The sequence below is a fragment of the Eschrichtius robustus genome, chromosome 13, assembly GCF_028021215.1.
Source record: "Eschrichtius robustus isolate mEscRob2 chromosome 13, mEscRob2.pri, whole genome shotgun sequence".
Classification (NCBI taxonomy): domain Eukaryota; kingdom Metazoa; phylum Chordata; class Mammalia; order Artiodactyla; family Eschrichtiidae; genus Eschrichtius; species Eschrichtius robustus.
The window spans coordinates 45,888,236-45,903,072 of NC_090836.1; the positions used below are offsets into that span (position 1 = coordinate 45,888,236).

The window sequence follows — 14,837 nt, forward strand, 5'->3', positions numbered from 1 at the left end:
CACGGTCTGCTTGACAGAGGGGCAGAAGGGGTGAAGGGCAAGGGCAGGACACTCACCAGACTCCTGCTGTCACCAGCCTGCCTGCCCTGAAGGCTGGAGCTTAGAACTAGGAGACTGAATTTCCTCAGAGGAGTTCAGGGTAGAGGTGCAAGTTTTAAAGCCAGGAGCCACGCTGAGTGTCAGTGGCGTGGGAGAGGGGTGAGGAATATTAATAATAGTTTATTTAGCATATGCTATATGCCTGGCCTTGGGCTTGACCATTAACCTGCCTTTATCCCATTTCATCATCCAAATATCTCCAGCACTGCAGGTATTATGATTCTCATTTTACTGTCAGGAAACTGAGGCCCAGAGAGTGAAGTGAGTAAGACAAGATCAGCAGAAAGAAAGGGGCAGAGGTAGAATCCAAATTTCATCCCAACTGATCCCAAAGTCCTTGCTTTTCCCACTGCACTGTTAGTTTAGTCCTCTAAACTGGGCTGGGTTTCTACAGGGGGAAGATTCTGGAGCAGAGATATTTAACATAGGACCATTGTTCCTAGGGTGGGGGTGGGGAAGATTGGGTGCACAATTCATTAATCCTCGGAAACAGGATGGAAGTGTGTGTGTGTGTGTGTGTGTGTGTGTGTGTGTGTGTGTGTGTGTGTGAGACTTCTCTGGGGTTGCTTCTTCCAGATTCTCAAATGCCTGGAAATTCTGAGAGCACTGAGGCTGGATATCCTGTTTTCGGGGAATAGACTTGAGCCTTGTGGGGCCTGTAAGAAGCCTGGCGGGGTGGCATAGGCTGGGTGAGGTCTTCCTGAGATAAAACTTCCCAACTGGTGTGTGTTAACACACACAGAGGGGCTGTAGGTGTGCTGAGGCAGGTATCAATCCCCTCAACCCTCGCGGCCTGGTAAGACCTGGGAGCACCAGAGACCCCAGGCTAGTGGCTTCTGGCCAGAGCGACTTCTCTCACTACCTCTGGGGATGGTCCAAATCTAATGTTCTCAATGTGATATGATGCAAAAAAGAGTGGGAAGACTTCGCTGGACAAAGGGATCAGAGGAGCTTATTGGTTTGCGGCTTCTGGGCCCCTCTCCTCCTGCCCTGTGGTGGGGTGATGAGTGGGAGCTGGGTGTCCCAGAGGGAAGGAAGGAGGGATAGGTATACAGATTATGGAGCTGCAAGGGTTGGGGGTTGGGGGAGGATTCTGGAAGTAGAGTAGGATCCTGGTTATCCCAGGAGTCTGGGTCTGGAGCCTGCTAAAGACGGAGAGTTGAAATGTATGTGTGTCCAAGAGAGAGAAGTCGGAAAGCACAGGAGTGGGCCATATGAACCCTAAAGCTCTGTCGCCACCCTGACTCAGGTCTCTGCTTAGGGGAACTGATGGCTCCATCATCTGTGAGTCACCCATCACCATCCCCACTCCCTGTCTGACCCTGGGAAAAACCCCTCCCCCATGTCCTGACCTAAAATAAATGCAGACTTCCCTCCCCTTTCTACCCCCACTTTGCTCAGAGCACAGGAGGGGTGGATGAAGGATGTTTGCTAGACATCATGGGGACAAGACCAGTCCTGGGAGATGGGATGCTTTGGTTCTCTTGCTCTAGGGCTCTGAACCTAAGGCTTGAGACTGTGCTCATGTATCTCTGCAGGGACGAAACTGGGAGTTTTTCCAGGCTGGACTAGGTTTGGGAGGGGCAGAGGGACAGGGATTAGGGGAAGGGCACTGGTGGGAGGGGGGCAGGGCTAAGGGAACACTGGGGGAAAAAAATACAAGGCCCAGGGTTCCAGAACAATCCGATTAATGGGAAGGAATTTCCACCATCCAAGCTAGTGTCTTCTTTTCCAAACCCTCTTCAGTTTTTCTATTCTACCTTTTGGCATTTTTTTGAGGCAACAGAATTCTGCAGGAAAATGTAACAACTTCACATAGGAAGTTAAAAGGGAAATAAGAGTCTCTGGGGTGTCCTAAACATTGACCTGATTTTATTTGCTCACCCACCCTACCCCCATTACTTTCCATCCTTTTTCTCTCCTTTGTTGCCATGTACCTACCTCTGGAGAAGAAAGGAGTGCCTAAAGCTTCTGGGCTCAAGGGCCTGGAAGCTGAAGGAGAGATCCATCCGGGGTGGGAGCTGTGGGCGGGAGCGTCGTTTCCTGGGATGGCCTTCCCAGATGTAAGCACATCTGGAGCCCATCAGGGAGGGACCTGGAGCACCAGGATTGCCACTGCACACCCAACTGGGGCTGTGAGGAGCTGAGGATGAGCCAGGCGTTCCCTCCCACCCCCACGATGCTTGCCATTTCTAGCCCGCTCTTGGGAAGGATTACCAATCCCAGACGGAAAGTTAGGGCATTGGAAGGGGCCGGGAGGAGGGCAAGAGGGCCAGAGATTGCACCCAAAACACAGACATACTATTTCACTAGCTTCAGCTTTTTCTGGCTCTATAAAGATGACAGCGGGAATTCCCTGGTGGTCCAGTGGTTAGGACTCCTCGCTTTCACTGCTGAGGGCCCGGGTTGGGGAGCTAAGATCCCACAGGCCATGTGGTGCAGCCAAAAATAAATAAATAAATAAAAAAAGACAGCATCTCTGATCAGTTTGGACTCAGGGTGTGCGTGTGCGTGTGCACGCGTGCGTGCATGCGTGTGTGTGTACAGCATAGGTATGCCACTTGTCCTTAAACACACAATACATTGGCTTTGGCATCAGGTTGGGGATGGGGGCTAGCATGTTCCCCTTCTTGCTTTTTGTGAAAAGGTATAAGTCTTCCCATGAGTTCCCTGGACTTCTGGCACTTCTCACCCCTCCACCCCCAAACAAACACACACTCCTTCCTTGGCTGCCAATTCCTTCCTGTCCATCGTCACCTCGTAATGAGCACATTTGTTTGCCAGGCATCATGTACAGGGCTAAGAATAGGTCCCTCCCCTTGCCCTTCCCTTCAGGGAGATATAACATGTTGGGGTAATGAATTAGGGGGTAAATGGGGTATACGGTGATCCCTGAGAGGGATCCAGGTGTTCCCAGCAGCCAACCCCAAGGGTAAAATGAGAAGTCTCTGGGGCTGAGATTCAGGAGCGCAGTGATAGGGAGAGCTCCTCTCCACAGCCCTCTCTTCCATAGCTATAGCTGGAGGGGGAACCAAGCCCTAAAAGATTTTTAAACAACCTCTGGACTTCAAGCTTGTGGCTTTACTGAGTTGAGATATTAATATAATAGAAGGTAGTGGTGGATACAGTTTACAAGTCTGATGTATAAAAATATATTGGGCTTCCTGTCCTACCTGCAGCAAAGGTCGAATGGACTATGCCCTTTCAGCCTCCATCTCTTCTCACCTCTGGCCTCAACCCTAGATTGGACTTCAAAGCCCCAGGGGAGAAGCCAAGGAGAGGAGCTCCCTGACCTTTTGGCTTAGATCTCTTTCAATAGCTGTCCAGCAGTTCAGAGGCTGGGCACTGGGATACCTCTCTGATCTAGGTTTGACTAGAGGGTACCAGATGATGGAATTGTGGGGTTAGGGGTAGGGCTAGGGCCTTCAGGTCTCAAAGATAGAGGAGGGGTGTGTGGTAGAGATTGATAGGGGAAGAAGGAAAGTTTGGGGTTTGGGTGGAGAGCCGAGTGGCTGGGGGAGGGGAAGGTGGGATGGAGCTCTAAGCTTTCACCTCCTAGAGATAAGCCCTTCCTTTAGGCCACACCCTCCACAGCTGGCTGGGAAGAGCTCTCAACCCTATCCCCCCTCCACAAGCCGATTGCTTACAGATGTTCTAGGAACGGGGGTGGCTGAGAGAAGGGAGGGTGGAAAGGGGGTGCGGAGAAGGAAAGCTGAAGGAAGGAGAGGGAGATCCATTGAAGGGAGAGAGGGAGAAGCTGTGGTCAGGTGGGGAAGCCTGTGAGGATGAGGAGGAGCCAGAGGGAAACAGCTGGAGAGAGAGAGAAAGGACATGAAAAAGGGTCTCATCTCCCTGCAACTCGCCCTACTCACTGCAGGCAGACAAATTAATCTTCTTCACCAAGGCTCTAAGGATGTTCCTTGTCAGCTCAAAACCTTCCCTGGCTTCAACTTTTTAATCAGTAAAGATCTGTCTACTCTAAAGTGTCTAGAACTGGGACTTCCCTGGTGGCGCAGTGGTTAAGAATCCCGGGGACACGGGTTCGAGCCCTGGTCCGCGAAAACCCCACATGCCGCGGAGCAACTAAGCTCGTGCGCCACAACTAGCCCTCGCACTGCAACGAAGAGTAGCCCCCGCTCGCTGCAACTAGAGAAAGCCAGCGTGCAGCAACAAAGACCCAATGCAGCCAAAAATAAATAAATAGAATAAATAAATTTATAAAAAAGAAAATAAAGTGTCTAGAACTGTGCAAGTCACATAGTAAGTGTAGTGATCCAATTCAATATACATCTTTGGGTGCTAATTATGTGCAAAGCTCAGTGGGCCTTGTTGGGCCCAAAGCCCATGTTGGGAGGCATAAAGAGGGAGAAGAAGAAGGGGAATTGGGCTGAGGTGGAGACACAAATAAGAGCAAAGAGGTAGAGAGAGGTTTCCAAAGAGACAAAAGGCAGAGTGACCACGGAGCGCAAGCCAGGAGTGATGAGTGGGGAGTGAAATGAAGGTGGTGGAGGAAGTAGGAAGGAGGGCCCCCGAAAGATGGTAGGAGGGAGGGAAGGGGAAAGGAAAGGAGAAGGAAAGAAGAGGGAGGGGAATGGAGGGAGAGGACCGGCAGAGAGAGAGAGGCTGGGTGCGGAGCCATGGGGAGTGAGAGATGGGTAGAAAAGGGGGACACTCCCCTCTGGCCTCTTGTTGGCAGTTTGGATGCTCAGACAGCCTGCAGGCCACCTGTCTGCTCCCCACCCCCTTCGCATTTAGAACTTTCTATGTCCTTTGTCATCTTGGGGTCCTTGAATTGACTCTTCCTCCTCTGGTTCCCTTCCCTCCCCACCCTCATCTCTTGGGCACAGATTTCTGAAGTCAACGTCCTTCCCACACATCACATTGTGGGGCAGTCTCCCGTGGCCCTCTTTTCTGGGTTTCTGTCTTTGAAGTGGCTGGGCAGGGATGAAACAGACCAGAGGTGCATCCAGGTCTGGTCTAGTCTGCACTCAGTGGTCCCCCTCCTTCTCCAAACCAGTGCAGGGCTGAGAATGTGTATCAGAAGTCCCTCTGGCCCCCTTCCTGCTCCTGAGTCCCTGGGGTGGTATTTGCGGGTGGGGGGAGGGGAAACGTCTGAGGTGGAAAGTCTGACGCTGAGTCCAGGCCCCCAGCCCCACTCAGACTGGCTGAGCTCATCTCTCCAAGCAACCACAGCTGGACATTTTCCATGTGATCACCTCAGGGAGGGGGGCTGGGTTCCAGAAACCCAGCCAGTGCTGACCGAGTCTCACAAGCGTGCTCGGGGATGGGGCACCCTCAGGTGCCCCCAGCCCACTTCTGCTGTGCTCAGCGGGGAAAGCCCTGGGGGAGGAGCAAGGGCGCAGGAGAAACTGGCCTTGAGAAGAGCCAAAGCTAGGATAGATTTTGGGCCCAAGTTGGCCCAGGTTTCTTTATCCCTACACGTGAATGTTCACCATTTGCGCTGGCAGGACTGGGAAGATGCTGTGTGATGTGAATGTTTATGTGAGGTGAAAACCTGTGTGTGTGTGTGTGTGCGTGTGTGTGTGCGTGTGTGAGACCACCCTGCTCCCTTCCCAGTGCAGTGGGAGGTGAGACAGCTGCCTGCCCTCCCCGTCACCCCATCCCTTCCCTAACCCGGAGCCTTCTCTTTCAACCACAGACAAGGGGAAGGCTAGAGAAAGTAAGCCAGAGGACAGAGAGAGGAATGGGTCACTCTTGTCCCCAGTGGAAGAAACTGGGGCAAGGGGTTTCCGAGCTGGCCGAGGTGGGGATGATCGCCCAGCAGCGGATGCAGGGGCTGCTGTGAGAGTAGCCCCTGGCACCCTGCCGTGAAGGCTATTGAGCTGGAGGCATCACTGGGTGTCCGGTGTGGGTCTCTGCACCCCTTTTCTCCCTCTCCGCAGCCCCAAGATGCTGGGATAGGCTGAAGGAGGTTGGTGGGGCATGTGAGGGGGTGGCAGGGATGAGGGTGGGCAGGAAGCCTTTGGCTGTTTGTTCCCTCTCTTTCCTGACTCCTCTGTGGCGGCAGACTGGCTTCCTTCCTCCCCACGGCACCTTGGCTCCCAGCTCATTTCCGCTCTTATGCCCTTAGCGCAGCCCTCAACCTGGCACCGTAGAGCTTTTCCAAGCTGGGTTTCTGGGCATGGGGACCCCTAGATGAGTGGGAATGGGGGCTGAGGAATGCGAATGAGATGCCAGTGAGCCCCTCCCTCAACCCATTCAAGGTCTGTAAGCTGACTTGAGCGATCGCTGGAGGGGCTCATTGGCCAGCAAATGGGAAGCTCTCGGAGCAAAGCAGAGGCCCAGGTGTTTGGTTACCTGGGGCCTGCCTCTCCTTCAGCCTGGGGTGTGGAGAGATCAGGGCTGGAGAGACACCCCACCCCCACCCCAGCCTGGCTTCCATCTCTGTGTCCCTACTTGGCTGTCCTTGCCTCAGTCTGCCCCTGCCCCACCTCCCACCTCCATCCACTGCCCTACAAGTCAAGGAATGTAAGTTTCCTCCCTCACTCTCCCATTGATTAGTCATGGGCGCCCCGATCCCCACGGGAACTGTTACTCACCCTTGGGCTCCCCCCTCACCGGCAGTCGTCTCCCCAGAACTGGCTGAATTCCTGTAGGAGGAGCTCCCGGTGTTGGACGTGGAGGGGAGGTAGCAGTAGCGGGGGTTGTGTCTGGTGGGCAGTGTCCCAGAGAGAACCAAAGCAGGAGCCCCCCTGCTCCCAACACACACACACACACACACACAGGGAGGTGGTACGCCTGAGTCCAGCCATCCTAAGGGCCACGGAGGTTTAGGCAGAAGGGATGGGGTTGGCGTAGGGGACTGTGCAGTGACTGTGCGGAGAAGGGCCCAAAGCAACCGAGCATCTAGTCCCTTCACCGGTGCTGCCTTCGGGGCCAGGATGAGGGCCTGGGGCCCGCTCTTTGCACTTGGCTGAGTGCCCAGGCCTGGCCTCTGTCTCACAGAATCAGACAGGGGCCTTTCCCAATAAGGAGCCTCGAACTCCGGGTCCGCTCCCCTGCTACTCCCACTCCCTCTCCCCTCTAACGGCTTCTCTGCCCTAAAATGGCCACGTTTTCCCTCCTTTCCTCCTTCCCTCCCCAACACCCCGGTTTGGGCCCCAGGGGAGAGAAGGGGGCTGGGTAAGGGTAAGACTGCACAGGGGCCAGATGGGCAGGTTTGGAGAAGGGTAATGGGATCCCGGGAAGAAAGGGGAACTGGGCCGCATGACCCAGGTATGTATGGGAGCGGGAGTGAGGGCACAGCTTCCCGGAGTTATTGTCTTTCCTACAATAATAATAATAGCATAAGCTATCGTTATACATACTATATAATATATACTATTACAAATATTATCATACATATTATAACACATGCTATGCATTCTAAGAGCTTTACATGTATTAACTCATTTCATTGGCACTGCCGCTCTATGAGGGAGGTACCGTTGACCTATCTGGTAAGATGAGGGCACCGAGGAACAGAGAGGTTAAGTAACTTGCCCGGAGTAAGTGGAAGAGCTGGGATTCAAACCCAAGCAATCAGGCTTCTCTTTACGAGAAACGAACCCTCTGGCTTTGCCTGTGGAATACTTGAGACTCACTGGCGGAGGCATAAAGAATGTCCAAGTGGCTTGTGGGGTGGTGATACTTCGCAGAAGCTGCCGGTCACATGGGCCCTACTATGGCCCCTTGGGTGTTTGCATGGATTCAGATTATATACTCCCAGAGAGCCATTGATGCATTAAAAAAAAAAAAAACAAAACTAAAAACAAAATCTATTGTTAAGTGACAGGCAAAGGATATGCAGGTTAGCACAGAAGCTAAATAAGTGTGACTGGGGAGCAGGGAGGAGATGGGGGAGTGGGGGAATGCAAGAAGGGACGAGAAATGAGAGCTAGGGCCGAGCTGAGAGAATGAAGGAGAAGCCACAGGGAGTGTGTGGAGGGACTTCCTTGAGCCCTTCCCCAGCCTTTGCTTATGTTCTAGGCAGTTAAAAATAGTGATTTATTCTCCCCACTGAGGGGGAAAAAGGAAGAAAGGGATGAGAATTCTTCTAGCCCTGACAGCAGACAGGAACCCCCTGGGATGGATCCAGGTATTTGACTTGGAAGTACCAGTTTAAGCAAGACTCTCCCCTTTTCTGGCTCTCCATTTTGTCTTTCATAAGCCAAAGGAATTGAACTAGATGATCCCTGAGGTTCCATCCCCAACACATTCAGATTCCTCTATGGGAACTCAGCGGGGAAAACCAGCGTGGAGGCTGGAGTCCTTGTGTGGCGCTAGGACTAAACAAACATTTGGTAACTAGGATGAGCTCAGGGCTCTGGGGGAAAGGCTCTGCAGTGGGTGATGGGAAGAAAGCCAGGCCAGGCAAGGCCAGACCCCAGAACAGTGAATGGAGGATGGACTCATTCATTCACTCAACTGTGTCCCTTCAGAAATTAAAACCTAGAGAGCTAAGCTTCTCATCTGAGGAGGCTATATGAGAGTATGAGCTCTAGATGTCTAGGAAGGGCAAACTCTCAGGTCCCTCCTCAATTTTTGAGGTATTACGGGAAAAATTAGCTAATAGTTACCAAGTACCAGGTACACATCTAAGCATTTTACATGTATTACCTCATTTCACCTCAAAAAAAAAAAAATCCTGTGAGGCAGCATTTTATATCTTTCAAATCGATGTCCCTATTTCATCTTCCTAACAACCCTCTAAAGTTAACAAGGCCATTTGGTTGATGAGGGATCTGAAAAAGCCGGAAAAAGGGAAATTAGATTTCTAGTAGGATTTTCTAACTGGTAAAGGTGGGAGACCCTGGAGTTAGGGGACTCTCACTTCCCAGGAAGATCTTTGCTGGCTCTGGATTTCTAGATTGGTTTAGCTGGAGGGAGGGTGGGGTGTGTGCTTTCCAGCCCTTGACAAATAGGGAGATGAAGATATGCACCAAGGTCACATGACATGTTACTGATTAGGAGGGGGAAAATGACACTCTGATATCTTGGAGAATGCTCCTTAGAAGTCTTTAGCGATAGAAACACCCATAGGGTTGGGGATTACCTTAAATCTGCAAAAGGAGCTTGAGAAGCTAGAGGGAGAATTCTGAGTGAGCTAGCTGCTCTTTGTTTTCACTAACTACGGGGCCCAACAGCAGGAGAGAAGGCAATTAGATATATAGAAGGACTTCCCTATTGTTTGGGGCTGATAGGGGAATCTCGCCTCCTACGGTGATTGTAAAGTCAATGCTATTCCTCCATTACCAGTCTGTGGGAGGTGGAGGGGTAGTGGTAGTGGTGGTAGAGAAGGGGAATGATAGACAGGGGGATGGTAGTGGACACGGGGTAGTTGGCCCGCATGACCTCTGACCAGCTAGAAGAGCCGGAGATTTCTAGGAGGAGGAGGAGGAAATTTGCCAAAAGGGCACTTTAGGGGAGGGTCCATATGTTTGGGCTCCAGCCTGGGGTGAAGTCAGAGACATAAATCACACCTCCCAACTGCCCGTTTCCGCTTTGAGCTCAGTTCTCAGCCAAGAGCCAGCTCTCCTGCCAGAGCAGTGAGTGTGGCGATGGGGGAGGGACCAAGGAGCTGGAAGCCGGTGGTTGGGAATGGGAATCAGCTGGGACCGGGAATCTGGTCTCATCAGGGTCATGAAATGTGCTCAGGGTCAGGGCTGGTAGGACAGGGAGGCTGGAGATCTTAACTGAGTAATGATGAGAAATGGCTGCGAGGGTTGTCACCCTCATCCCATTCAGGACACACCCACTGCCACACCCTGTCTGCCGTATTCTCTCCCACAGATAAAACCACTGTGACATGCCTAGAGGCACAGATACCTACATAGACACAACCCCCATCCACCTCTTCCCCCATCCAGCTGTTGCTCACTTTTGCCAGAAACCCCCAGATCTTCCTGTGAGCTGCACGAGAAGAAAGGAGTGGGGTTGAAAGAGATAAGAGTATCCTGGATCTCCTTTAAGATCTGGAAACAGCCTCCTTTCGCGATCTCAAAGGCCTGCACTATGTCATGTCTTTTGCCCCTCCCCACTGGGGACAGGTCTGGATGATGTTCCCTCTCGCTGTAGGAGAACCTTGGTGGTCTGTTGTCCTCTTGGTCTGTGGTACCCGGGAACCACAGTGATGGAGCCGGAGGCCTGAGATGGAGTATGCACGTTGGGAGGGGGGCAGGAAGTTGAGAAAGCAACTCAGACAATGGTGGCTTCCGCTGGCTTGGGTCCAGGTTGCTGGGTCTTGTCTGACCCTCACAGCACCTCCTACCTCTTCCTTTGGTCAGCTTCCTACTCAATGCTCATTTCGGGGGGAGAGAGAGGAGAGGCAGGGTTCCTTTGGAGGAAAGGTACCCCTTCTGTCAGTCCCTTTCCAGGTGACTGTTCTGGATTAATCGCAGGGATTTGGGGGCATAGGTAACCTCATCCAGCCTGGAACCACCCCACCCCTGCCTAGTATTCTCTTCCATGTGAAGAAATTTGTCATGGCCCCTCTGTGGTGTAGCTATAAGCACTTTGACATTTAAGGGGAATCATGATGCTCTTATTTTGGACTAAGTTTACCCCATTCTTTTCTCTGAATTGTCTGTTTGTGGCCCCATTAGTCTGGAAACTTTAATGGAACAAAGATTGTGTGTCTGTCAGTTGGTACAGGCCCCAGACCAGCATTAGGAAAATAATATACTATACTTCTTGATACGCAAAGTGACAATATGATAATAGTGGAGCAGGGGAGATCTTGGGAATGCTGGAATATATTTTTTCCTAGAAAAGGGGAGGGGTTAGGGCCACAGCTACCAGGACCACTTAAATGAGGGTAAACTGACATCGAGGCCTCACTCTTCCCCCACCTGTGAGGACCATAAAAAGCCTCTTTCCAGTACAACCTCTCTTCCAGTCACTTGAGTCTCTGTGTTTCCATATTGTCTCACTATTGTGCCCAGTTTATCTTTAGTTTTGCTCCTGTGATTCCCACGTCTGGAATGCACTGACCTCTGTATCATTCATCAAGGCCCACCCAAGGCCTGCATAAGTTTCCCCAGCTCATTATAATTCTCAGTAATGTCCCACTCTTCTGAATTCCTGCACTCATAGTCTGGACTACAGAGTCCAGCACTTAATTATGCAGGGTATTTACAAAATGCTGTGCAATTTAGAAATGGGATACATTTGGATGTACATATGATAGAAGCAACTATAAATATTTTATGAAAGCATATTCCATAGAATTTTTAATGCTAACGTTTGCTTTTTATTGATGTACTTTTAATTTGCAAAGGAAAGGTGTATACTATACTGGAAAGAAGACCTGGGTTTGAATGCTTCCTCCCACACTTAATAGATATGTGACCTTGGGAAGCTACTTAACTTTCCTGGGTCTCAGCGTCTTCCTCTGTAAAATGGAGATAACAACTTCCTCATAGATTTATTGGGATAATTAAACTAATATACTATATGTAAAATTACCTACCACAGTGCTTGACTGCGCAGATTAAAGCCTCATTCAGTTTGTCTGAGGAATCTGAAAACTATTCAAAGTCTGATGTGCTCTCTGAATAGAATGGAACGTATTTTATAGGTCAGTTCTCAGCACAGATATTACTTCCCCCAAGAAGCCTTCGTTAATCCCCTACCCGGTACCCCAGATTTCACTAGTCATAGCCCTTACCCCACTGTATTGCATCTCCTTGTGTAATTGCGTCCCCCACTAGACTCAATTCTGTGAGGATCTTGTTTACTTCTGTTTTCCCATCATTGCCTAACACTTTGCCTAGATCAGTAAACATTATGTGAATAAACTGAGTCTTTTTAAAAAAAGTAACGGTAAACATAAGTGATATTATAAAACTAATTTCTGAACTCTATGACAAAAAAGTTAAGTTATTTATTTATTTATTTTAACAAGATAGTCTTCTAGGGACTTCCCTGGTTAAGGCTCTGCGCTACCACTGCAGGGGGTGTGGGTTCCATCCTTGGTCAGGGAACTAAGATCCTACGTGCTGTGCGGTGTGTCCAAAAAAACACAAAACCCAAAAAACCAAAAAAAGTGTTCCAGCAAGATAGCACTTCTTCTTTTTTTTTTTTTTAATAAATTTATTTATTTATTTTTGGCTGCATTGGGTCTTCGTTGCTGCACGCGGGCTTTCTCTAGTTGCGGCGAGCGGGGGCTACTCTTCGTTGCGGTGCGCAGGCTTCTCATTGCGGTGGCTTCTCTTGTTGCGGAGCACGGGCTCTAGGCGCTCGGGCTTCAGTAGTTGTGGCTCGCGGGCTCTAGAGCGCAGGCTCGGTAGTTGTGGCACACGGGCTTAGCTGCCCCACGACATGTGGGATCTTAGTTCCCTGACCAGGGATGGAACCCATGTCCCCTGAATTGGCAGACAGATTCTTAACCAGTGTGCCACCAGGGAAGTCCCAAGATAGCACTTCTTGCTATCGTGTTTTAATGTACATCCAATTCTTGAAATGTATCTGGAGGGACTTCCCTGCTGGTCCAGTGGCTAAGACTCCCCGCTCCCAATGCAGGGGGCCTGGGGTTCGATCCCTTGTCAGGGAACAAGAGCCCGCTTGCCACAACTAAAGATCCTGCGTGCCACAACGAAGATCTGGTGCAGCCAAATTAATTAATTAATATTAATATTAAAAAATATTTTTAATTAATATTAAAAAAAATGTAGCTGGAGATGTGATCCAATTACTTGTTAACCTTAGTCACCTGACCTATGCCCCAAGAACGAAATTTTGTAGGTGTTGCAGAGAGCACTGTAGCCCAGGATCTAGTCCCCTCTTCCTTTTAGTAATATGACCCTCCACCTGGCCACCCACACACTGAGTTTAGCAGGGTGTGTGGCTGCCAGCTAGGGTACTCTGCCCAGCCTCTCCAACAGTTAGGGGGTGGACACACAACTAAGTGCTGGTCAATGGAATGTGAGTAAAGCAACGTGTGTCACTTCTCGGTCATGTTCTTAAAAAGGAAAGCTGATCATCTTCTACTTCTTCTTTCTTCCTTCTGCTTGCTGGGACATGGTGACAAACTAAGCAGCCACCTTGGATCAGCATTGCAAGCTTTCTTCACCAGTCAAGGACTATCTACCTCATCTACCTCTGGACTATTACTTTATCTGAACCCCTCTATTTGCCGGTCTCTTGGTTATAGCAGCATGGCTTACATTCTTCGAATAAAGATTAAGATCACAATGCAATCATGAAATCTCTTAGCCTACTCTGAAGAATGTTCTCAAGGAGTTTAAAGGTAAAACTGAAGCAAGTTTCAATGAAAACAGAATCTGCTGAAGTCGTTTATTTAATGGCATTTTGTGAAAAACTATGAAATTTGCCCTATCATGGCATATTCAAATTTCTTGCAGGTTTATAAATATTCTACCTCTTTTGTTTAGCATAATGTATTATTATTATTATTATTTTAATTAATTAAACATTTTGCAATTAATTTCAATTCTGTATGGTCAATTTTTTAAAAAATTAATTAATTAATTAATTAATTTTTGGCTGTGTTGAGTCTTCGTTTCTGTGCGAGGGCTTCCTCTAGTTGTGGCAAGCGGGGGCCCCTCTTCATCGCGGTGCACAGGCCTTTCACTGTCGTGGCCTCTCTTGTTGCGGGGCACAAGCTCCAGACGTGCAGGCTCAGTAGTTGTGGCTCACGGGCCTAGTTGCTCCGCGGCATGTGGGATCTTCCCAGACCAGGGCTCGAACCCATGTCCCCTGCATTGGCAGGCAGACTCTCAACCACTGCGCCACCAGGGAAGCCCCCATAATGTATTATTTATGATAACATTGAGATCCCAGATGGTTTATATGGTAGCCAGACTCCAAGATGGCCCAACAAACCTCATCTCCTGGTATTCATGCCCTCTCTGTGTTCCCTTCCTACACTGAATCATGGCTGGCCTGTGTGATCAGCACAATACTGTGGTAGTGTCATGTGTAGCTCCCAAGGCTGTCATAAAAGACACGGCAGTTTCTACCTTGGTCTCTCTCTTGGATTACCTGCCCTGAGGAAAGCCAGCTGCCATGTCAGGGGGGGCACTTAAGCAGCCCTATGGAGAGACCCCTGTGGAGAGGAATTGAGGCCTTCCACCAAAAGCCAGCACCAACTTGCTAAAAATCAAGTTCACTCACGTGAGTCATCTTGCAGTACGTGGTGGCCAACCCCAGTTCAGCTTTCAAATAACTACAGCCCCAGTTGACATGTTGACTGCAGCCTCATGAGAGCCATCAAGCCAGAGCCACCCAGCTAAGCGGATTCTGAGTTCCTGACCCACAGAAACTGTGTGAGAGAATAAATGTTTTTTTTAAATATTTAATTTTTAATTTTTTTTTTTAGAATAAATGCTTATTGTTGTTTTAAGTCACTACATTTTGGGGGTAATTTTGTTATGTGTTAATAGATAAATAATATAGGCTATAAATTCCTTGAAAGTGGGATTCATGTTTTATACCTATTTTACTTCAAGTTATTGCATCTCCCTGCCCCTCCCCGCCTTGAAGATTATAGCATATTCAAATATATGGTGGAGTATGAGCGGTGAAATTAACTTCCCTTTGAAATTCAGCGCAATGCAACATGCTGTTAATCTGTCCGACTATTCCAACCATTTTTTCCTCCCTGGGGGTATTATTTAAGATTCCCCAGGGTGGAGGGGAGGACAAGGGAGTAGAACTCAGGTCTCAGGTGAGTATTATTATTTGTCATTTTGGAATCTCCCCAAACTCCCTGTTCT

At 49.6% G+C, this 14,837-nt stretch overlaps 1 protein-coding gene across 1 annotated transcript in view; it reads right to left on the minus strand.

Moving 5' to 3' along the window:
* Nucleotides 1-4,415: 4,415 nt before the first annotated feature.
* The window catches only part of GTSF1 (gametocyte specific factor 1), a 36,429-nt gene continuing 26,007 nt past the window's right edge, over nucleotides 4,416-14,837 (minus strand). The window contains exons 7-11 of the mRNA XM_068561957.1: nucleotides 9,355-9,482; nucleotides 6,960-7,054; nucleotides 6,660-6,770; nucleotides 6,418-6,440; nucleotides 4,416-4,486 (exon numbers count right to left, since the gene is read on the minus strand). Of these exons, the coding sequence (XP_068418058.1) occupies nucleotides 4,416-4,486; nucleotides 6,418-6,440; nucleotides 6,660-6,770; nucleotides 6,960-7,054; nucleotides 9,355-9,482 (428 nt within the window). The remainder of the gene's footprint in view (nucleotides 4,487-6,417; nucleotides 6,441-6,659; nucleotides 6,771-6,959; nucleotides 7,055-9,354; nucleotides 9,483-14,837) is intronic.